The sequence below is a fragment of the Myxine glutinosa genome, chromosome 12 (assembly GCF_964187855.1).
Source record: "Myxine glutinosa chromosome 12, kmMyxGlut1.1, whole genome shotgun sequence".
NCBI lineage: Eukaryota > Metazoa > Chordata > Myxini > Myxiniformes > Myxinidae > Myxine > Myxine glutinosa.
The window spans coordinates 57,990,333-58,010,700 of record NC_136272.1 but is presented as its reverse complement, the minus strand read 5'-3'; the positions used below and the strand labels follow the sequence as shown (position 1 = coordinate 58,010,700).

Sequence of the window (20,368 nt, the reverse complement as noted above, 5' to 3'; positions counted from 1 at the left end):
TCGGACGCGGTTAAATACACCACCGCTCGGTCAATATAACATCTAAAAGCCGCGTCTGTAACAATATTAATAACATTGTACAATTTATAAATGCCAGAAACAGTGCACTTTTACATCTACTTATGAGTTTTGGTGCATCACTTTCCATTTCATCCAAGCAAAAAGAGTTAATTTGACATTCCACAGCAGCTAATTTAAAGCAATAAAAATTATTCAGATTGCACCAGAAAATCAAGCAAGTCGACACCAAGCTCGCACAATGATTAGGTGTTCTGCGGTAAACTTGGCAAGTTAAGTCTATGCTTGCGATAAGTGGGAAACCGACACACCTCCAATTTCTGCCTCGGCTTCAGTCCGGGCCCTCGGACAATCAGGGGAACACGAATATCAAACTCATACAGTTGTCGTTTGTCAATAGGCAGAGAGAATTGACCTGCAGAAAGAATGAAAGTACCGTAACACAGCATTTGGGGCCAAAAGGGTGTGTGAACATTCTGCAACAAAAGGGCAGAGCATGACCTCTGCCATCCAACATCCAATGTTAATAATTAAGAAAATACACGACACTCATATGGATCAGTGACAGGACAGATCATTGTATGCAATGCAGCCCCCCTCCCATACATCCAAAAAAAAGAAAAATAAACAGTTGCCCCTTTATTTTAGAAACACTGACATCAGCCCTTGCGTGTGCGTTTTCATGCATGCACAGTTAGTGACTATTATGCTGTTAAAGAAAAATCACTGCAAAAAAATAAAAATAAAAGGAATTTGAATTCACTTAGCAACCAATTATCTTACAAGTGGAAAATGTGTCTCCATTACTAATGGTTCCACTATCCTTTCATGAACATGTGAAGCATACAAATCAAGAAGAACTAGAACGACACTCTTCAACGTCACGACGTCGACCGATATGCCTCCTCCCACATTATTACATCATTGTAATGTAATACTTGTACCAAGTTTGATTTAAATCCATTCAGCTGTTCTCAAGTTATCACATTTCTACCTGGCATGACCTCTGACATTTGACCTCGGGGACCCAAAATCTAATCAGTTAATCTTTACATCATTATGCATACCTGTACCAAGTTTGAATTAGATGACTTCAGCTGCTCTCAAGTTAGAGACCTAATACAGACTTTGACCATTGACTTATTGACCCCAAATTTTAATCAGTTCATCTTTACATCATTCTACATAATTGTACCACATTTGCTCAGAATCCCATCACTGGTTCACAAGTTATTGCGGTAAGGATTTTTACCTGACATGACCTCTGACCTTTGACCTTGTGAATTGCCACAAAATTGGAAGCACACAATAGTCTAGAATGTCATTGCATGCTGTAGCATTAAGATTTCCCTTCACTGGAACTAAGGGGCCTAGCCCGAACCAGGACAAACAGCCCCAGACCATTATTCCTCCTCCACCAAACTTTACAGTTGGCACTATGCATTCGGGCAGGTAGCGTTCTCCTGGCATCCGCCTAACCCAGGTTCATCCATCGGACTTCTAGATGGTGAAGCGTGATTCATCACTCCAGATAACGCGTTCCCACTGCTCCAGAGTCCAATGGTGGTGAGCTTTACACCACTCCAGCCGATGCTTGGCGTTGCGCATGGTGATCTTAGGCTTGTGTGCGGCTGCTCGGCCATGGAAACCCATTTCATGAAGCTCCTGACAAACAGTTGTTGTGCCGACGTTGCTTCCAGAGGCAGTTTGGAACTCGGTAGAGAATGTTGCAACCGTGGACAGACGATTTTTACAAGCTACGTGCTTCAGCACTAGGCGGTCCCATTCTGTGAAATAAGACAGGTTCCTCCAAGATCCTCTCTAACGATGTTCTAATCATTTGCACCTGAGCTGGTGCACTTTATTCTAATTTTAGGTATTTGAAGTAGTGATAAATGTAGGGGTGTACTTACTTTTTCCACATGTGAAATTTGCATTTATGTTTATTTAAATTATACAATGGACTACAAAATGTAAATGTTTCAAGATATTTGTTATATTATATCACCTTTATCTGTCAATATTGTTGAAATGAAGATCAAATAGCTGTATGTTGAAATATATTGAAAAAGTCAAAACTTTACATGGGGTGTACTTACTTTTTCATGTGACTGTATATACATATATATATATACATATACATATATATATATACATACATATATATACATATATACATACATATATACATACATATATATACATATATACATCCATACATATACATATATATATATATATATGTACCCTGCAAAAAAAGAAACGCAAAACTGCAAAAAAAGAAACGCAAAAGTGATTTTAGATGTATATTTTATATATCATATAAATCATCAACAGATGGTAATCAATTGTTCAAAATTGGCACACATCATTCTCATTGACCCAGGTTCCATATGGCACACATGGAACAGTAGATTTTCAAGGTGAAGGTCACCTGTGCTCAAAAACTTGTATGGCCACCATTAGAGTCCAAAACTGACTGGCACCGTCGTCCCATGGAAGCAATCAGATCCCGAATTGTGGCCTGGTGAATGTTCACCGACTCTGCCTGCAGTGCTTGTGCCAACTGTAGGAGGTTCTGTGGTTGTTGCTGACATGCTCGCAGTCGTTGATCCAGTGCATCCCATAAATGTTTGATTGGGTTTAAATCTGGAGACCTGGAGGGCCATGGTAGGACCTGGATGTTGTGGTTCCTCAAAAAGGCTGTTGTCAGTCTTGCCGTGTGAGGTCGGGCGTTGTCTTGTTGGAAAATGACGTTCGCTTGTTGCATAATGGGAAGGACGTGTGGCCGAAGAATCTCATCCGTGAGTCGTGGCATGTTTTCGCTGTTCACTTGCTGTAAGATTGTGATGGCATGCAAATGAAAACCCAACGTCTTTATAGCCCAACAAGTGAAGTTGCACGTGCATGTCATGTTGGTGTGTTTCAGCGCTCTCACGTGGTTGTGTTTTTGCGATTGTTCCATCTTTTCGCCAAATTTCTGCAGTACCTCATTCTTTCCACACAAATCAATCCCAATCCATGCAGAAATGACCAATTCATTTTTGGTATTAATTTTGTATGGATATCGGCAACACTGTCAGATATTTACGATTTTACGACTTTTGCGTTTCTTTTTTTGCAGGGTAGTCTATATACATATATATTGTTGCGGTTGTGCAATAAAGGCAAACCCCCGAAAATCAATTGCACGACAACATGTAGCCTGCTTTAGTCAGTTATGTTTTATTGAATGTAGAGATTAGCCCTTTCCCATTGTATAGTAATAGAGACCAAACATGCGTTGAGTTAGGCAGGATGGGCCAAATGGCCTCTTGTGAAAGTTTATTAATTGGGCGTGGCCAGAAGCACAGGCCCACGTGACCAGTGAGGGGGCGGGAACCCGTCGCCATGATGCGACAAGCCTCAGCCAATGGGAGGCTCTGGAACATGTTGAGGGGCGTGGGCGGATCTGGTAAAAGCACACGCGGATCGCAATTTCACTCTTTTGCCTGGGATTTCGCGACGTCGACGACCTCCTGCTCTGTTCTCTCTTTGCCTCGTGGACGACATGATTCTCTTGCTTTTGGGACTTCACGGAGGACACACCTGGATTCTCTTGCTTTTTGGGACTTCTTGGAGGACACACCTGCGCTCTTGCCCATTTCGCCACGCCTACGACGAGACCTCGCTTGCCTTTTCGTTTCTTCCACGACACGTGTTTGGCCTTTGTTCGACGCCCGACACCCATCACGTCTGCGCCGATCTTTTGCGCCATCTGGCTGACCTGCAAGCGTTGGCATTTCTACACGACTCACCTGCGCTGAAGTTCATCTACCTGTGCTGAGTTCGTCCGTGCCAACTTTGAGGCGGCGGTTCGTCCTGCGGACCTGACGTCATCGAACTGCGAGCCGCGCACACCAGACCCCGTGGACAATTGCGAGGAATCCCAGCACGTACATCGGTACGCCCTTTAACCAGTGTTATTCCCTGAGTGTGTGTGTCAGAGAGGGAAGGCGCCAGTGGGGTTTATTATGATAGGTAAGCATTGTTAAGGTGAATCTTCGTCTCTGTTTCTCTGTGCCTTCTGAATAAAAGGCTGTACATTTTGTTCTTACTTTCCAACCTGTTCGGTACGTCTTTTCTCCATTGGCCTAGCATCATCCGGGACCGAATTTGGCTAGACTCAGGTCCATAAATCTCGTGGGGTAAGGCCGCTTTCCACACCGTGCAAAACCGCTCGGCATCCAGAAGGTGTGGGAAAGTGAAGGTTCGATCGCGCGGTTCTTCATCGGTGACGTGTGCACCTTAAATTTGGAACCCTCCCCGTCCCTCGTACTTCGGCTGCACCCCGCAGCAAATTGTTGTCAGGAGTGGGGATTCGTACCCCGGTCGACTGCAACAATATATATATATATATATATATATACATACATATAATATATATATATATATATATATATATATATATATATATATATATATATATATATATATATATATATATATATATATATATATTTATACATATATATATATATATATACATATATATATTGTTACGGATCTCAGAGACGGCACTCCCCTTAGCAAGGGGGGGGGGGGGTTAATCCCCTTGGCCTGTTAAGCTGGCCGTCTGGTCCTGGTACTTATAACGCTCCTTTGCGGGGTGAAATTGGTCAGGGTTATTGGTCAAGGTGTTCTCCCGAATACCTTTACCAATCCCTCCACAAAGCAGGGAGACAAGTACCGCTCGAACCACGGACAAGATGGTATGTGCCGAGCGGTTTAACAATCCGCGATTCGAGCCGTTAGCAATTGACTAACCCGATTTAAAGCAGTTGGCCAAATCGCGCCACAGGTACTCAATTGGAGACAGGACAAAAGCGATCGGGGGAAAGAAGGAACCAAAGGTAAGAAATAACAGACATTTATTAATTATGTACACCAAACCAAAGGAAGAGGAAACGAAAGTAATATACAGGACGAAGAAGAAGAAGATACACAGGGCAGCCTTAAACAGTCTTGTATTATACCCCAGGACAAACAAACAGACTCACACGACAGGGAATGGCAGGCAGGAAAGACTGGAAGAGGGAGAAGGTCCAGGTGGGACAGCAAGACTGGAAGGTTCGGGCAAAGGCACAGCATTGAGGTCCGCTCCAGGTCCACGCTCCGGGCTGGAAGTGAACAGCCAGCGGCAGCTTCTGGTCTCGTATCTCACACGGTCAGACAATGCGAATGAAGCGCGGAATTGTCGCCGTCAAACGGACCCACTCTCCTCCTTCCAATGCTCCGTATCCTCGTCGGGTACCTCACTCATCTGCCGGATCACGTTTTCTCCGTACCTTCTCACCCGACTCCCTCACTCTTTTCACTCAACTCGAACCTCTCACTCATCTGAAGCAGTCCCTCGCAGCTGCTTTTATTGTCCGTCTAGAAATCAAGCCGCCGGCTCTGATGACACGCCTACCGGTTTGCTCAACGCGGCGCTGGTTGGTCGGTAAGGGCTTGCTGACTCCACCTCTGCTGACGAGTCGACGTGCCACACCTTGTTCTGGTGGCTCCGCCCCCTACTTCCTCAGCTTGACCGCATGGCTTATGGCGGCGTGATGCCAGTAAAACAGCCCAATGCAACGGCGGCGAACGCGGCTGGCAAGCGAAGTATCACAATTTGGAGAGGGAGAGAGCAAAATGGACGGAATGGGGCCTATCTTATTTGATGAATGCAATGCAGATTCAACTATTGGGAACAGATCCTTAACTGAAACACACAATAATGAAATAACTATGGAGAAGTCCTATGGTTCGCTACGTGTTGTACATGGACTAACTAGGGTGCGATCTTTAACAAAGCCAATTGATGGGGATATTTACAGGGGATCATTTATAAGGGAAACATTTACTAAAATTTACTAGTGAAGGTTCTAAAAACCATAACAATATATATATTGTTGCGGTTCTGAGAATGTACATATACCATTGTGATGAAATCGTCATCCAAGTTACGACACTGATGTTATTCTCCTCATGGCCGCTACGCGACACCTTCGCGGCTCTTATATATAAGAGACTGCCTTTCAGCGCAGACAGGAGATGTACCTCCATTAATACCATGTAACTCTATAGCTCCTCTGGGCTTCCATAGAAAGGTAACGATTCTGCTATATATATCATAAGCTCATTTATGATTATACCACCTGTACGCACCTGTATTCACCTGTAATATTAATACAATGTTTATTGGTTTCTCTCTAGATGCTGTTGAGAACGAATTTCGATTAAACCTACCTTTTGGGTCGATGTTGTATCTTGATTTTACAACAACCATCATTAAAGGTTAAAGGTTTGCCCCCATAGTTAGTCCACAAGCAACACGTAGGCCACCGTAGAACATTAGTTATGTCATAGTATGTGTGAGGCAAGGCCATTTCCATTAGTGATACCTGCGTTGTGAAAAAGAAATAAGCTTAGGTCCCGTTCATTTTGCCTCCACCCTCCAAATCTACCTCGTTGAGCAGCATCCATCCTGCGCCCCATTTTGGCTATGGCACCTCGCCCTAGGATGCTCACTAGTCGAGGGACACGAGGTAGGCCTGAGAGAGGGTGGAGCCGGCGTTGAGGTCAGGGAGCTGCAGCGAGATGGTAAGAGCCAACAACCAACCAGGGCTCGGGTGAAATGGCGTGGTAGGTGCGCGGATGGCAAATTCCAGAGGGTTTGCTGGGCGGCGCTATATAAACGCGCGCACAAAGCCCTTGGACAGGACTTGAAGGAATTGCGCTTTACCAGAAGGACTCGCTGGGGAAAGTTGGCTTTGTAAAGGACTGTCTAGGATTGGTGCCACAGCACGCATGATAAAGGCCTCGTGAGGAAAGCGCATTGGAAGAGGACTGCAGTGGATACGCGCTTTGATTGAAAGAGCACGTATGCTATTGAACTTGCATTGGGGAGCGCCTATTGAGGGGTATTGGGAGCGCGTATAGCGCCAGTGCATTTATTGTGCACACGGCTGAGCCGCGAAGTAACCGCCAGCCAACCTTGCCTTTCGCCCTGTAATTGTCCGCTCCGCGTAAACGACCCGCGGGGAGCTTCTGCTGCACTGACCATCTGCTTCACGGTACGAGTCGGGGACCGGAGCGACTGCATGGACGCCATCATCCCTGGACCATCACCCCGACCTTCTACATCCCCGTGTGAGTGTGTCTGAGAGTGAAACGGGCCCGTGTCCTGGGATAAGTTAAGACTGTATAAGCTTCACTGTGTGTTCTTCTTCTCCTTCCTGTACAAATTGTAATAAACCAATTGTTATTCCTTGTTTCTTCCTAATTCGACCGTATCAATCCTTTCCTCCATTGGGTAAGCGTTGCACGATTCGGAACTGCTCAGATGGGGTTTAGTTCCTGTTAACAGCTCGGATCACGGCTCGCTATCGCTCGGCGTTTCCACTACAACCGTGATTCGGGCGAGGTTATTTCCTTGCTTCCTGGGAGGCGTTGGGAATTAGGTATTAGGAATTCGGCCTACGACCCTACCCAACGCTGACCGGAAGGAACGTCATAGCCCCGGATCACGTCGGCTAGTAAAAGACAAGGGGACTAACCCCCCCTTGGTAAGGGGAAAGGCCGACGTTGAGATCCGCAACAATATATATATATATATATATATATATATATATGTATATATATATATATATATATATATATATATATATATATATATATATATATATATATATATATACTGTGTGTGTATGTATCTATATATACATACATACACACATTGTATGTGACGAAATTACGGCATGAAAGAGCGTGCTATTGCTCGGCAGTATGGCATCACTCAAGGTCAGGTGTCAAAGATCCTGAAACGAAATACTCAGAGGGGTGTCCCTACTCCAATACCGAGGCCAGGACGTCCCCGCAAAACCACAAGGAGGGATGATCGCCAGCTGCACCGGTTAGTTCGCAATGGCCGTACCAAGTCAGCTAATCGGCTTAGGGTTGAGTGGCAGCAACTGACAAATGTGCATGTATCCAGAAGGCTAGTCAACCAACGACTGGTTCAAGCAGGCTATCGTGCCAGGCGTCCCCTGAGAAAGCCACGCCTGACCAGACAACACCGCCAGCGCCGATTGCAGTGGACCAGAGAGCACCGTCAATGGCAGCCAGGACACTGGAATCACGTGATCTTCAGTGACGAGTCTAGATTTCTGGTCTATCGTCAAGATGGCCGCGTCCGAGTGTGCAGACAAGTGCATGAATCCTACAACAAAGATTGTCTTTCGAGGAAACTTTGTCTTCCAAGATGACAATGCACGGCCTCATTGTGCTCGCATGATCCAACACTTTCTTGCTGACCGTGGTGTAGAGCATATGGAGTGGCCTGCCATGTCCCCGGATATGAATCCGATAGAGAACTTGTGGGCAGAATTAACGCGTCAAATCGACCACTTGGACCAGCAGCCGACCTCTGTGCGTGAATTGCAGCAGGCTATTGTCACTGCATGGCAAGCGATTCCTGTCCAAACCTTGGCAAATCTCGTGAACAGCATTCCTCAACGTGTACGTGCTCTCCTGAATGCTCGTGGGGGTTACACGAAGTACTGAACTGTAATTTTACTGTCTGTAATCCGAGTCATAATTTAGCTTTTGTTTTTGTTGGAAATTTTTTTGGCTAATGTGCAAAATAAAGAGATACTTCTGGAAAACGTACAGAAGTTTAACACAGTACTGTCCGTGAATAGAGTTCGATATCAGTTTACATCACTTTCAAGGATCAATTTATTTGCTTCGAAATGTCAAATGTGGTTTTTGTTTCTTTTAAAGGTCACATTAACAAAATCTAGAATAATTTCAACATAATTCCAATTAACTTTTGGTTCGAAGTCATCTTGAGAAGTAAGTTCAACCCCACAAAAAAAATATTCCATATTAAATGCCAAGTCTGTATATATATATATATATCCATCCATCCATCCATCCATCCATCCATACATATATATATATATATATATATATATATAATTATATATATATATATATATATATATATATATATATATATATATATATATATATATGCTAATGCTGTGTGTCTGCCTGTGTATCTGTGTCTGTCCCACCCTGAAACATGGAAACACTTTGGAGAAAAAAAATTATGAAGTAAAACTTGCTTCAAATTAATCCAAACCTACAGGAAATTTATAATGTTTTCAATTGGACCAAAAATGTAACCTGGGTGGTGTATTTAAAGCAACAGAGTACTACTTCAAATGATCCCAAATATATTTTCAAAAAAATATTTGTTGTTAAGAAATATGCCACGATATATTTACTGTGATGATTTTGGAATGACAAAATCCAAAAAGGAATGACGAAATGAATGAGATACAGTAAGTTCTGCTACCTTGGAGGTGTCCTCTCTCAAAATGCAATGATTGATGACAAAGTAACATCAAGACTCGGTAAAGCGTGTCTGTCCTTTGGAAGATTGACACATCAGCTCTGACATGAACGTGGACACCAAGATGTGTCTATCGTGCCGTTGTTTTATTGACAACTGTACGGATGTGAATCTTGGACACCTTATTGTCGCCATATGATCAAACATCGGCCTCGATCAATTCCGTATGTGATGCCTTCGCAAGATTTTTGGCATCACCTGGCAAGCCAGAATACACAACACCTCAATCCTTGACCACCAACATATCCAAGGAATTGAGTTTTTCGTGATGCAGGCCCAGGTTCGCTGGTCAGGACGCTTCACACACATGTGTTACATATTTATGTGAATGTATGTGAATTACCATTCAGGTCTTTGCTTATCCATGTGTAGTAGATTAAGGGTTGTTGTGGTTGGAGGGTCAGGAGCCCTTCTGAAAAAGAAACCGGAAACGGAAGAGGAAAGACACGAGGAAGAAAAGCGACGAGGATTCTTCTTCCTCGCCCTGCTCCGACGAAAGGTGGGATCGACCTTGCGCCGCGTGGAAAAGCGGCGTTCCGAAGCCCGTCTGGCGAGAGGAGTTACCGGGACGTGTACCTACCCGGTGGAGACGTCAAGTTGACGTGGGGCCGTGCATCGACCCCGCGTCTGGCACCGTTCGCGGCACCGTCTAAACAGACGCGTACGGGTCGCACGTTGGGGCCTAACACGCCTTGCAAGCGGCGTGGGGCTTTTGGCTTGCTTTACCGTACCCGCTTCGCGTGGCCACGAGGGGCTGCAGCCGCGATGCCTGGTACGATACCTGCCCGGTGGAAACACGTCCACCCGGGGTTCGTTCAACCGCCCGAGTGCGGCGACGCCGACCAGCATCTTGGTCAGGAGGGGCCCAGAGACATTGTGAGGGGCAGAGACCAAAAGGGGGTCGTGAGTACAGAAGGGGACACACATATATAAGATGGCCATCTTAATCATATAGGGAATTGATTGTGGATTGGGAATTGTTGATGGTTGTTTGTTGTTGATTGCTCGGGGAATATCCGTGATTGTATCATTGAAATTGTATGATATCCTTACCCTGGAAATATATCATTGAACATCAGTTTCTCTTGGGTGGAATTCATAGGGATTGCGTTGCGAAAGCGCATATATAATACTACTTTCTGGCGAAGGTCCTCTCACAGTCCGGGGGTCACCGAGACCAGGTAGTCACCGAGGGGACCACGTAACAGAATTGGGGGCTCGTCCAAATTACGATTTGCGGATTCGCAATTGGGTCTACGTCCGGGATCTAAAAGTGTATTTGTATAAAATAATAAAATAATATTTTTATTAATTAAAATTTATTAATTAAGTATTAATTGGTAAATTTTTGGGGAAATTGGGGTAAAGTCTTGGGTGAAGGTTAACAGGTGTTAACGATAGTCACCATGGCGTTTGTGGCACAGAACTTTGCGGTAACACCGAGTGAGGCACAGTTCCGAGCGTTACTAAAGTCGGACCTCTTGAAATTGGCCAAACATTTTAACTTGGAGGTCCGAACTAATTTGAGGAAGGCAGAGTTGCAGGCCACGGTGATACAATCTATGGTGGGATTAGGAACATGGGACGAGTTAGCCTGGGAGTGGCTACCCGAAGAACCAGAAGACGTTGAGCTCCGGAAACTGGAGTTGCAATTACGGAGCCAGGAACGGATCAAAGAAGAAGAAAGGAAAGCAGAAAAGGAAAGATCAGAAGAGGAAAGGAAAGCAGAAGAGAGGAGAGAAGAGAAACAAGCAGAGGAAAGGAGAGTGGAACGAGAACTCCAGGAAAGGTTAAAAGAAGAAGAAAGGAAAGCAGAAGCGAGGAGAGAAGAGAAACAAGCAGAGGAAAGGAGAGTGGAACGAGAACTCCAGGAAAGGTTAGAAGGGAGAAAAGCAGAGGAGAGGAGAGCTGCAAGGGACCTCGAAGCAGAGGAGAGAAAAGCGGAAAGGGAATTAAAGGAACGTGACATGGAGCTTCAGCAAGAAATCAAATTCAAGGAGCTGGAGTTAATGAGAGAACGGGGAGAGGCACCACCCTTGCTGACGGGGTCGACACCTAACCAGAAAACCTGGGATGTGGGCAGACATGTGAGGCTGGTTCCACCGTTCAGTGAAAAGGAAGTCGCGAAATTTTTTCCACACTTTGAGAAAGTGGCTCGACAATTAAACTGGCCGGAGGAGGCCTGGACCATACTCGTGCAAAGTGTGCTGGTGGGGAAAGCTCAGGAAATTTATTCGGCGCTACCAATGGACCAATGTGCAGATTATGAGGTACTGAAGAAACACATCCTCAAAGCCTATGAGTTGGTTCCGGAAGCTTACAGGCAAAAATTCAGGAATGCCAGGAAGAGGGAGAGTGAGACCCATGTGGAATTTGCCAGAGTGAAAGAAAACATGTTTGATCGGTGGTGTGAGTCAAAAGGAGTCGGGAAAGACTTCGAAACATTGCGGGACTTGATCCTGGTGGAGGAATTTCAGCAGTGTGTCCACGAGGACATCAAAGTGTACCTGCAGGAAAAGAAAGTACCAAAGTTGTGGGACGCAGCCACCATGGCAGATGATTATGCCTTAACCCACCGAATAGGGGTCCACGAACCTAACTCCTCGCCTAGATCTCCGCAGGGGAGGTGGGGAACAGCAGGTGCGGAGAACGACCATACATGGCGGCGGCCTCGAGAGGATTATGGGGACAACGCGGATACCCCACCTGTTCGAAATCAGAGGGATGCGGGCCCAAGACAAACTTATAGTTCGGGGGGCCCGAGGCAGACCACGAGTTTTTCCTCCGGGCCTACTTGCGCTTTTTGCAAGAAACCTGGACACTTGATGTCCAGTTGTTACCGAATGAAAAGGGAAGACCCAGAGCGGAGTCCGACTATTACGACTCCAAATGCAATGGCCATTGTGAGAAATCGCTATCAAAAGGGTTACCAACCATTTATTTCAGAGGGGTTTGTGTCACGGGATGGAGCCTCGACTAACCGGAAACCGGTTAGGATATTGAGGGACACAGGGGCACATCAATCTTTAATGCTTGAAGGCATTTTGCCATGGTCCGAGGAGACGGCAACGGGGGATAGTGTTCGTTTACAGGGGATCGGGGGCGGTGTTAGTGCTCCACTTCATGTCATCCATTTGGAGTCCGATTTGGTGTCAGGACCGGTCACCGTCGGTTTACAAGCCACGCTTCCTGTAGAGGGTGTATCTGTGGTTATCGGGAATGATTTGGCCGGGGGTCAAGTTTATGGTAACCTGAGGGTTGGTAAAGAGCCCAGCAGGGAAAATAACACCACACCAGCTCGGGATGGCGACAAAAGTGCCAAGTTATTTGTAGGGGGACTGAACTTCAAAACAGAGGAAGAAGTTCTGACCTCTGTCTTCAACAGATATGGGCCGCTGGTGGAAGTGCGGTTGGTAAGAGACTGGGAAACGCAACAGTCAAGAGGGTTCGGCTTTGTCACGTTTGCCAGCACAAAAGACGCCAGAGAGGCAGAGAAGAATTGGAATGGCAAGGATTTGGAGGGTCGGACCATAACAGTAGGGAAGGCATTTCGTAGGCGTCGAGAGGTCTACAGGAGAGGACAACTGGGCGGTAGTTTTGGTGGTGGCCGCAATCAATATTATTATGGAGGCTCCCTGAGTTACGGCAGCTCCCGAAGGAAGGATTGGCAAAGTAGTGGCCGAGAAGGAGACCGCTATTCATGGGACTACAGGGACAAGTGGTCCCACCATAATTATTAGGGAAGTTCTGAGAAGTTGAAGCACTGAATGCGGCGGAGCCGCCGAGCCAAGATTCCTACACGGATTAACCGTGAACGCCGTTCCTAAAGGCGTCCATGTAGTGAACTTTCATGCACGGACTAACCGTGAACTCCACGTTCCTCAAGGCGCCCATGTAGAGAACTTTCCTTAATGGACTAACCGTGAACTTCACGTTCCTAAAGGCATCCATGTAGTGAATACTCGGCTTGGCCTCCCGGAAAAAGTGCTATCGAGTTGCTTAACTTTGGATCTTTGATCAACCCCTTAACCTTCATTCACAAGAAACTGACGGTCAAAGTCAGAGGGTCATGAGATGGAGTTTGATTTGGCAGGGACAATGTCGTTGCTGGTGCTTAGTCCAGAGTGAGTAATCTGGAGGGGTTGTGGTGAAATTTTGGTTGCTTTATTTTTAAGTGATAACTGTGCCCGGGGGGAACTGATAATGTGGGGGGGTTGAGTTATCTGGTTTGTTTCTCCAAATTGGCCGGCAAAGAAAGTTTTCGCTGGGTTCAAACTTTCTTTCTTGAAGGGGGGGAGTGTTACATATTTATGTGAATGTATGTGAATTACCATTCAGGTCTTTGCTTATCCATGTGTAGTAGATTAAGGGTTGTTGTGGTTGGAGGGTCAGGAGCCCTTCTGAAAAAGAAACCGGAAACGGAAGAGGAAAGACACGAGGAAGAAAAGCGACGAGGATTCTTCTTCCTCGCCCCGCTCCGACGAAAGGTGGGATCGACCTTGCGCCGCGTGGAAAAGCGGCGTTCCGAAGCCCGTCTGGCGAGAGGAGTTACCGGGACGTGTACCTACCCGGTGGAGACGTCAAGTTGACGTGGGGCCGTGCATCGACCCCGCGTCTGGCACCGTTCGCGGCACCGTCTAAACAGACGCGTACGGGTCGCACGTTGGGGCCTAACACGCCTTGCAAGCGGCGTGGGGCTTTTGGCTTGCTTTACCGTACCCGCTTCGCGTGGCCACGAGGGGCTGCAGCCGCGGTGCCTGGTACGATACCTGCCCGGTGGAAACACGTCCACCCGGGGTTCGTTCAACCGCCCGAGTGCGGCAACGCCGACCAGCATCTTGGTCAGGAGGGGCCCAGAGACATTGTGAGGGGCAGAGACCAAAAGGGGGTCGTGAGTACAGAAGGGGACACACATATATAAGATGGCCATCTTAATCATATAGGGAATTGATTGTGGATTGGGAATTGTTGATGGTTGTTTGTTGTTGATTGCTCGGGGAATATCCGTGATTGTATCATTGAAATTGTATGATATCCTTACCCTGGAAATATATCATTGAACATCAGTTTCTCTTGGGTGGAATTCATAGGGATTGCGTTGCGAAAGCGCATATATAATACTACTTTCTGGCGAAGGTCCTCTCATGGTCCGGGGGTCACCGAGACCAGGTAGTCACCGAGGGGACCACGTAACACATGGAAGACTATAGAATCCCAAGAGCGCTTTTCTATGGACATCTTAAATTTGGTAAACGGGCATGTGTTGGACAAAGAAAGCGCGATAAGGACGTCCTTAACGACACTCAAGTTTTGTGCCATTCCAGTTGTCACCTGGGAAGATCAGGCCACAAACAGGTCAGCTTGGCATAAAATTCGCCACAAAGGCCTGGACCACTTTGAATGTGGGAGACTTGCTATCAAGAGACAGCGGAGGCAAGAAAGGAAAACCTGCCAACGTCCATTCCCGTCCGCTAGGACCAGTCTATACCTGCGATGTTTGTGGTAGACGCTGTGGGCTCCGCATTGGACTATACAGCCATCGCACAACACACAATGCTTAGTGACCATGCCAATGAAGGGTAGAGATTCGGCGAAAACGACGACACACACCATCATGATAAGTACATGAATGTGACGACTGACTTCATCGTGTGAATAAAAATTAAAGTTCGATAAAGGTGCAAAAATTAACCACCACCCATACAGGATGTTCTCTCCAATAAACACCTCTCCTAGTAGGGGTTTGAAAAATAAATAAACACCCAGTGCATTTATCGGATGATATTCAATATATTCAAATATCTATATACAGATAAAAACCAAACAAGGGTAATCGAAGGCAAGAGTAAACCCCAAACGAAAAAGAAGAAGAAAAAATATCCAAGAGGAGAAGTATTTTCATGGTGTGTGAGTTGCCACTTTCGTGGTGCATACCTGTATGGTAACCATTATCAGACATGAAGAAGATGTATGTAGAATTTAGAACGCCAATGTTGGTCAGCTGCTTGACAACACGCTCCACCAGGTCATCCACAGACAGGAGTGTTTGCCATCTGACAGCACAGGAAATAAAATGCTTCTGTCAGTGTTCCAAGGGCTGGAAAAACTGCACTTTAAACAACTTTCAAGGGAGATAAAGAAACAAGTAGAACGGCACTCGATAGAGCACATACCTCCACCTGGGCTGAACAGCTCATGTTTTTGTATCCCGCTGGTGGGCCAAATCTGGATTTGGACTTCAACCAAAAGTTAATCGGCTTGTTCATGTCACCGAACCGACCCATCCACCCAGTCTTGTCATAACTCGTCCAAAACTTTTTCAAATATCATGCTATATATCGTGTATGGTCCCGTCTCTCAGTGTTGAGGAATCATTAAAAACACTCTCATATCCGGATCTTCACCAAAATCGAATAGATTTGTCCTTGTCACACACCCAACCTGTCCACCAAGTTTGGTGTGAATCCATCCATTACCTTTTCAGGTATCGTGATATGTATGTATAATATATATATAATATATATATATATATATATATATATATATATATATATATATATATATATATATATATATATATATATATTGTTGCGGATATGAGGACTGTATATATTTTTTTGATTGTGTGCTTTATTATTATTATTATTGTTATTCTGCGCCTCCTGCCTCCGGAGCTGTGTAAAGGTCAAAAGGGCATCCCATAATTAGTCCATAAAGCATCCACACCACAGCCAATCATAGAATACCCCTGTTCAATAGTTATATCTTATTCTGTGTTTTAGGGTAAGGCTGTGTCTCCCATTAATAGAAGTACTCCATTGCACCAAGTGAAAGAGATAGATTCCCTTCATTCCCATTCCCAAAACCTCCATTCCCCCCTTTTCGTCAATTGCAATTCGCATTGCCAACTGCATGTTGGGCGGTTTTCCCTTCATCCGCCATTGACCACGAGGCAGGGTTGGGGAAGAAAGGCGTGACACCACCTCGTCATAGAGGGGAGGAGTGAGCCAGCCCCGAACAACCAACCGAGCACGAGGGGTTTGGTCTGAGAGGGCGGAGGAAGAGCGATCGGGGAGGTTCGCAAAGGTTCAAGGGTGGGGCTATATATAACCCATGAGAGACGCCCCGAGAGATGAGCTTTTACAGAGGAGAGACGAGTACAGGGAAAGGAGCTGGGTCGTCAGAGCAAGAGCGCGTGGAGAGGTCCATGACAAGAGCTGAGTTGGTCGTCAGGGGTGGTCAGTGGTTGCGTTGAGTCGTTGCGTTGGAGAAAGAGTGGTTGGACAGACAAAAGAGAGAGGAGAGAACCCGTCACGCGAGAGAACCCGTCACGCCAGGCCCCCCACCAGCAGCGTTGGCTTGGCTCCACCAAGCAGCTCCGACCCGCTACCCCGCGCACACGACAGGATCGGTGGCATCAGCGGCCGTCGAGGTCCAGCCCGACGTCCCGTGCGGGATCAAGCTCCAGCCAGCTCCGTGCCGTCCTCCCCCTCCAGCCACACACCTCCTTCCAGCCAATCCACTCTGCAATTCCCCGTGTGAGTCGTCTTTGTTTGTTCTGTCCTGGGTAGGTAATTAAGCTTGTATAAGGAATTCACTGTGTCACCTGCGTCTCGTGTCCCTGTACATAATCGTGACTGCTCCTTCTTGATTATATGTGTAAATAATAAATCCCATTACTCTTCTGTCCGTCTTCTCGTCTTATTCCTTTTCCTCTTTGCATTCGGTCGTTTTAGAGTTTTCCAGATTGGGCAGCTGCGGTGCGATACGGCCAAAGTTTGGGGTGAATCGGGTGAGTTGGGGAAGAATCGGGGGAACTGTTAGGTCGCGGTAATACACCACCGCTCGGTCAATATAACATCTTGTCCGCGACCCGTAACAATATATATATATATATATATATATATATATATATATATATATATATATATATATATATATATATATATATACACACACACACACACACAGTGCATTCAGAAACTATTCAGACCCCTTCACTTTTTTCACATTTTGTTATGTTGCAGCCTTATGCTGAAATCGTTTAAATTCATTTTTTCCCTCATCAATCTAAACTCAATACCCCATTATGACAAAGAGAAAACAGGATTTTAGAAATTGTTGCAAATTTATTAAAAAGAAAAAAATGAAATATCACATTGACATAAGTATTCAGAGTTCAGACCCTTAACTCAGTACTTAGTTGAAGCACATTTGGCAGCGATTATATGAATCTATATGTATATGAATCAAGGCACCTCCTAGCTTTAATGGTGAGCATCAGCCATGGATTATGTCTCACACGGTAAAAACCGCATAATCCGCAAGGAACCAACAGTCTGTCTGCCACCCAAACCATCGTTCCCACCAGTGCAAACCAAAATCAGGGGGTGCGGTGTGATCGGCGGAGATAATAATCAATGACATAACAGCGTGACGAGCACTGTCCCGATCCCCTGTGGACCGAAGTCGTAGGTAGACCAAAGCATCACCTCCGTCCCGGAGGCCTCAGCCCGGCCACTCAATTGAATCAATTCGTCCTGGGTCACACACTCAACCTGTCCTCCAAGTTTCATGCAAATCTGTCCACAACTTTGAGATATCCTCTTCACAGATAGACAGACAGACAGCAACAACCTCTGTGCACCTTAGGTGGCTGAGGTCATAAAACTGGCACGAAATGATCACTAAACCATTCATGATTTGTTGAAATCTCTTCAGTGGAGCTGAAAGAGGAAAGATAGTCACGCAAGTTGGTGGAAGGATTCCACAGAATGAGGAGGAAAATAATTAGAGTGTGTGGCATCAATCTAACTACAAAGGCAGGCAAGACGTAGAGGATTAATTTATGACAGGAGGGTCCACATATTTATTGTGCAGATATTGTCAAGGACGCCAAGAAAAAATACAATAAAAATAAATTATACAGGGGGAGATATATTCCCCAACAACTACAAACATCAATGCCTCAGTTTACCCACCGACGCCTGAAAGCTTCATCCGAGAGCTTGACTGATGTGCTTGCCATGGGAGTCTTCGCTTGTCTAATCAGCCAATGTTTACCCTGGGAATACAAAACCATGGGCACATCAATACCTAGAAAATGGGGTTTTCCTTTTCTTTAAATAATACATATGATAGAATATACTGATGAGGACATGTGAGGACGTCCAATTATATATATATATATATATGTATATATGTATATATATATTGTTACGGCCCGCGGACACAGTACGCGGTCGTACAGTTACCCCGACTAACCCGATTCCCGAACGTTGGCCGGATCGCGCCACAGATATTCAATAGGGAAAAGACTAAGGCGACACGGATGTGAAGAAGAAGCAGACAAAAAGGTTGGAAATACGAATATAATTTATTTCTATTTACACCCAAAAATAACCAAGGAGAAGGAAAGATAAGAAAATAATATACAGAAGATTTTAGACACAGTGCAACCTAGCTTATACGAACTTAATTAAATACCCAGGGACAAAACAAACAGAACAAACTCACGTACACAAGAAGGATGGAAAGGCAGGAGGTGGATGGCTGGAGGGAGAGGAAAGTCCAAGGGGTCCTGCAGCACGATCGGCGCCTTTAGCAGCCGCCGTTCCTTCGCGGCCCTGCTCAAAACCGCCGTCCAGGCCCCAAGCGGCTGTTGAGTGTTGTTGCTGCTGTGGCCGCCGCTGCTGCTGCTGCTGCTGTGGACGTCGCGTGCTTTGCCAGGACTACAACAGGCTTTGTGCTTCCCTGGATGATGATCTCCTTAATGTTCTCTATGTTCTTTTGCTCACATGCCAGCCTCGGACTCTGCTCGGAAAGGCACCAGCTCAGGAACAAACATCGGCCCACTTGATCAGCCGTTGCTGTGTACAAAGCTTCCTTGGGTGATCTCAATGTACTCTCGCAGTTGGTTCTCTTACAGTTGGTTCTCTCTGGATGATCTTTTTACACAACTCAGCAACTACTCCCCTCTACAACGTCCTTGCGCGCGCGCTTTTATAGCGCCTCCGGCGATCAAGCCGCCGGCCTTTAGGACACGCCCATCGGTGTGCTCACCTCGGCCCTGGTTGGTCGCGCAACCCTCTGGCTCCGCCCTTGATGACGACGGGCGGGCACGCCTTTCTTCCCCGACCCGAGCACATGTTCAATGGTGGTTTTGGAGGGGATGTAACTGGCAATCGAGGCTTGGCAATGATGAAAGGGGAAATGGAGGTTTTGGGAATGGGAATGAAGAATGAAGGGAATCTATCTTATTTCACTTGGTGCAATGGAGTGTCATTTTAATGGAAGACAAAGCCTTAACCTAATACACAGAATAAGGAAATAAACTACTGAACAGGGATATTATAGTGTCCTTCATGTATGTTTTATTGAACCAACTACGGGAATGCCCTTTAACCTTTATACAACACTGGAGGCAGGAGGGTCCAGACTTAAGCAATAATTCACAACAATTTACTACAATACAACACAATAAAAAAAATACAATCCTCATATCCGCAACAATATATATATATATATATATATATATATATATATATATATATATATATAAAGCAGTAAAGTATGTTTGTTTGTCCTCCTATAACTCGAGAACTACTCATCGCAGAGAAAAACCAAAGGCATATTCGGAATCAGTACGTCTCAGAGCAACTACAGCACACCTTAAATTTTAAAAAACTTCGGGTTTTAAAATTAGCGTATTACGCGTAATTAGTGCTAGCAGAAGAGGGAGGGAATCGAAGGGAGGGAGCGCAGTGCTCCCTCTAGCGCTTCGCAGCGCCAGCGCTTCTGTTAGCGTAATTAGCGTATTTCGGAACATTAATTTTTCAACTTCATTATTCGGAATCAGTACGTCCCAGAGAACCTTCGTAACGTTAATTTTTCAACTTCATCCGATTG

The 20,368-nt window shown here is 45.6% G+C and overlaps 1 protein-coding gene across 1 annotated transcript in view; it reads right to left on the bottom strand.

Annotated features, from left to right (window-relative positions):
• Positions 1-20,368, bottom strand: part of GNS (glucosamine (N-acetyl)-6-sulfatase) — a 72,210-nt gene that overhangs the window by 9,833 nt on the left and 42,009 nt on the right. Inside the window, exons 7-9 of the mRNA XM_068131738.2 lie at positions 18,442-18,524; positions 15,395-15,513; positions 330-433 (exon numbers count right to left, since the gene is read on the bottom strand). Coding sequence (XP_067987839.1) covers positions 330-433; positions 15,395-15,513; positions 18,442-18,524 — 306 coding nt within the window. The remainder of the gene's footprint in view (positions 1-329; positions 434-15,394; positions 15,514-18,441; positions 18,525-20,368) is intronic.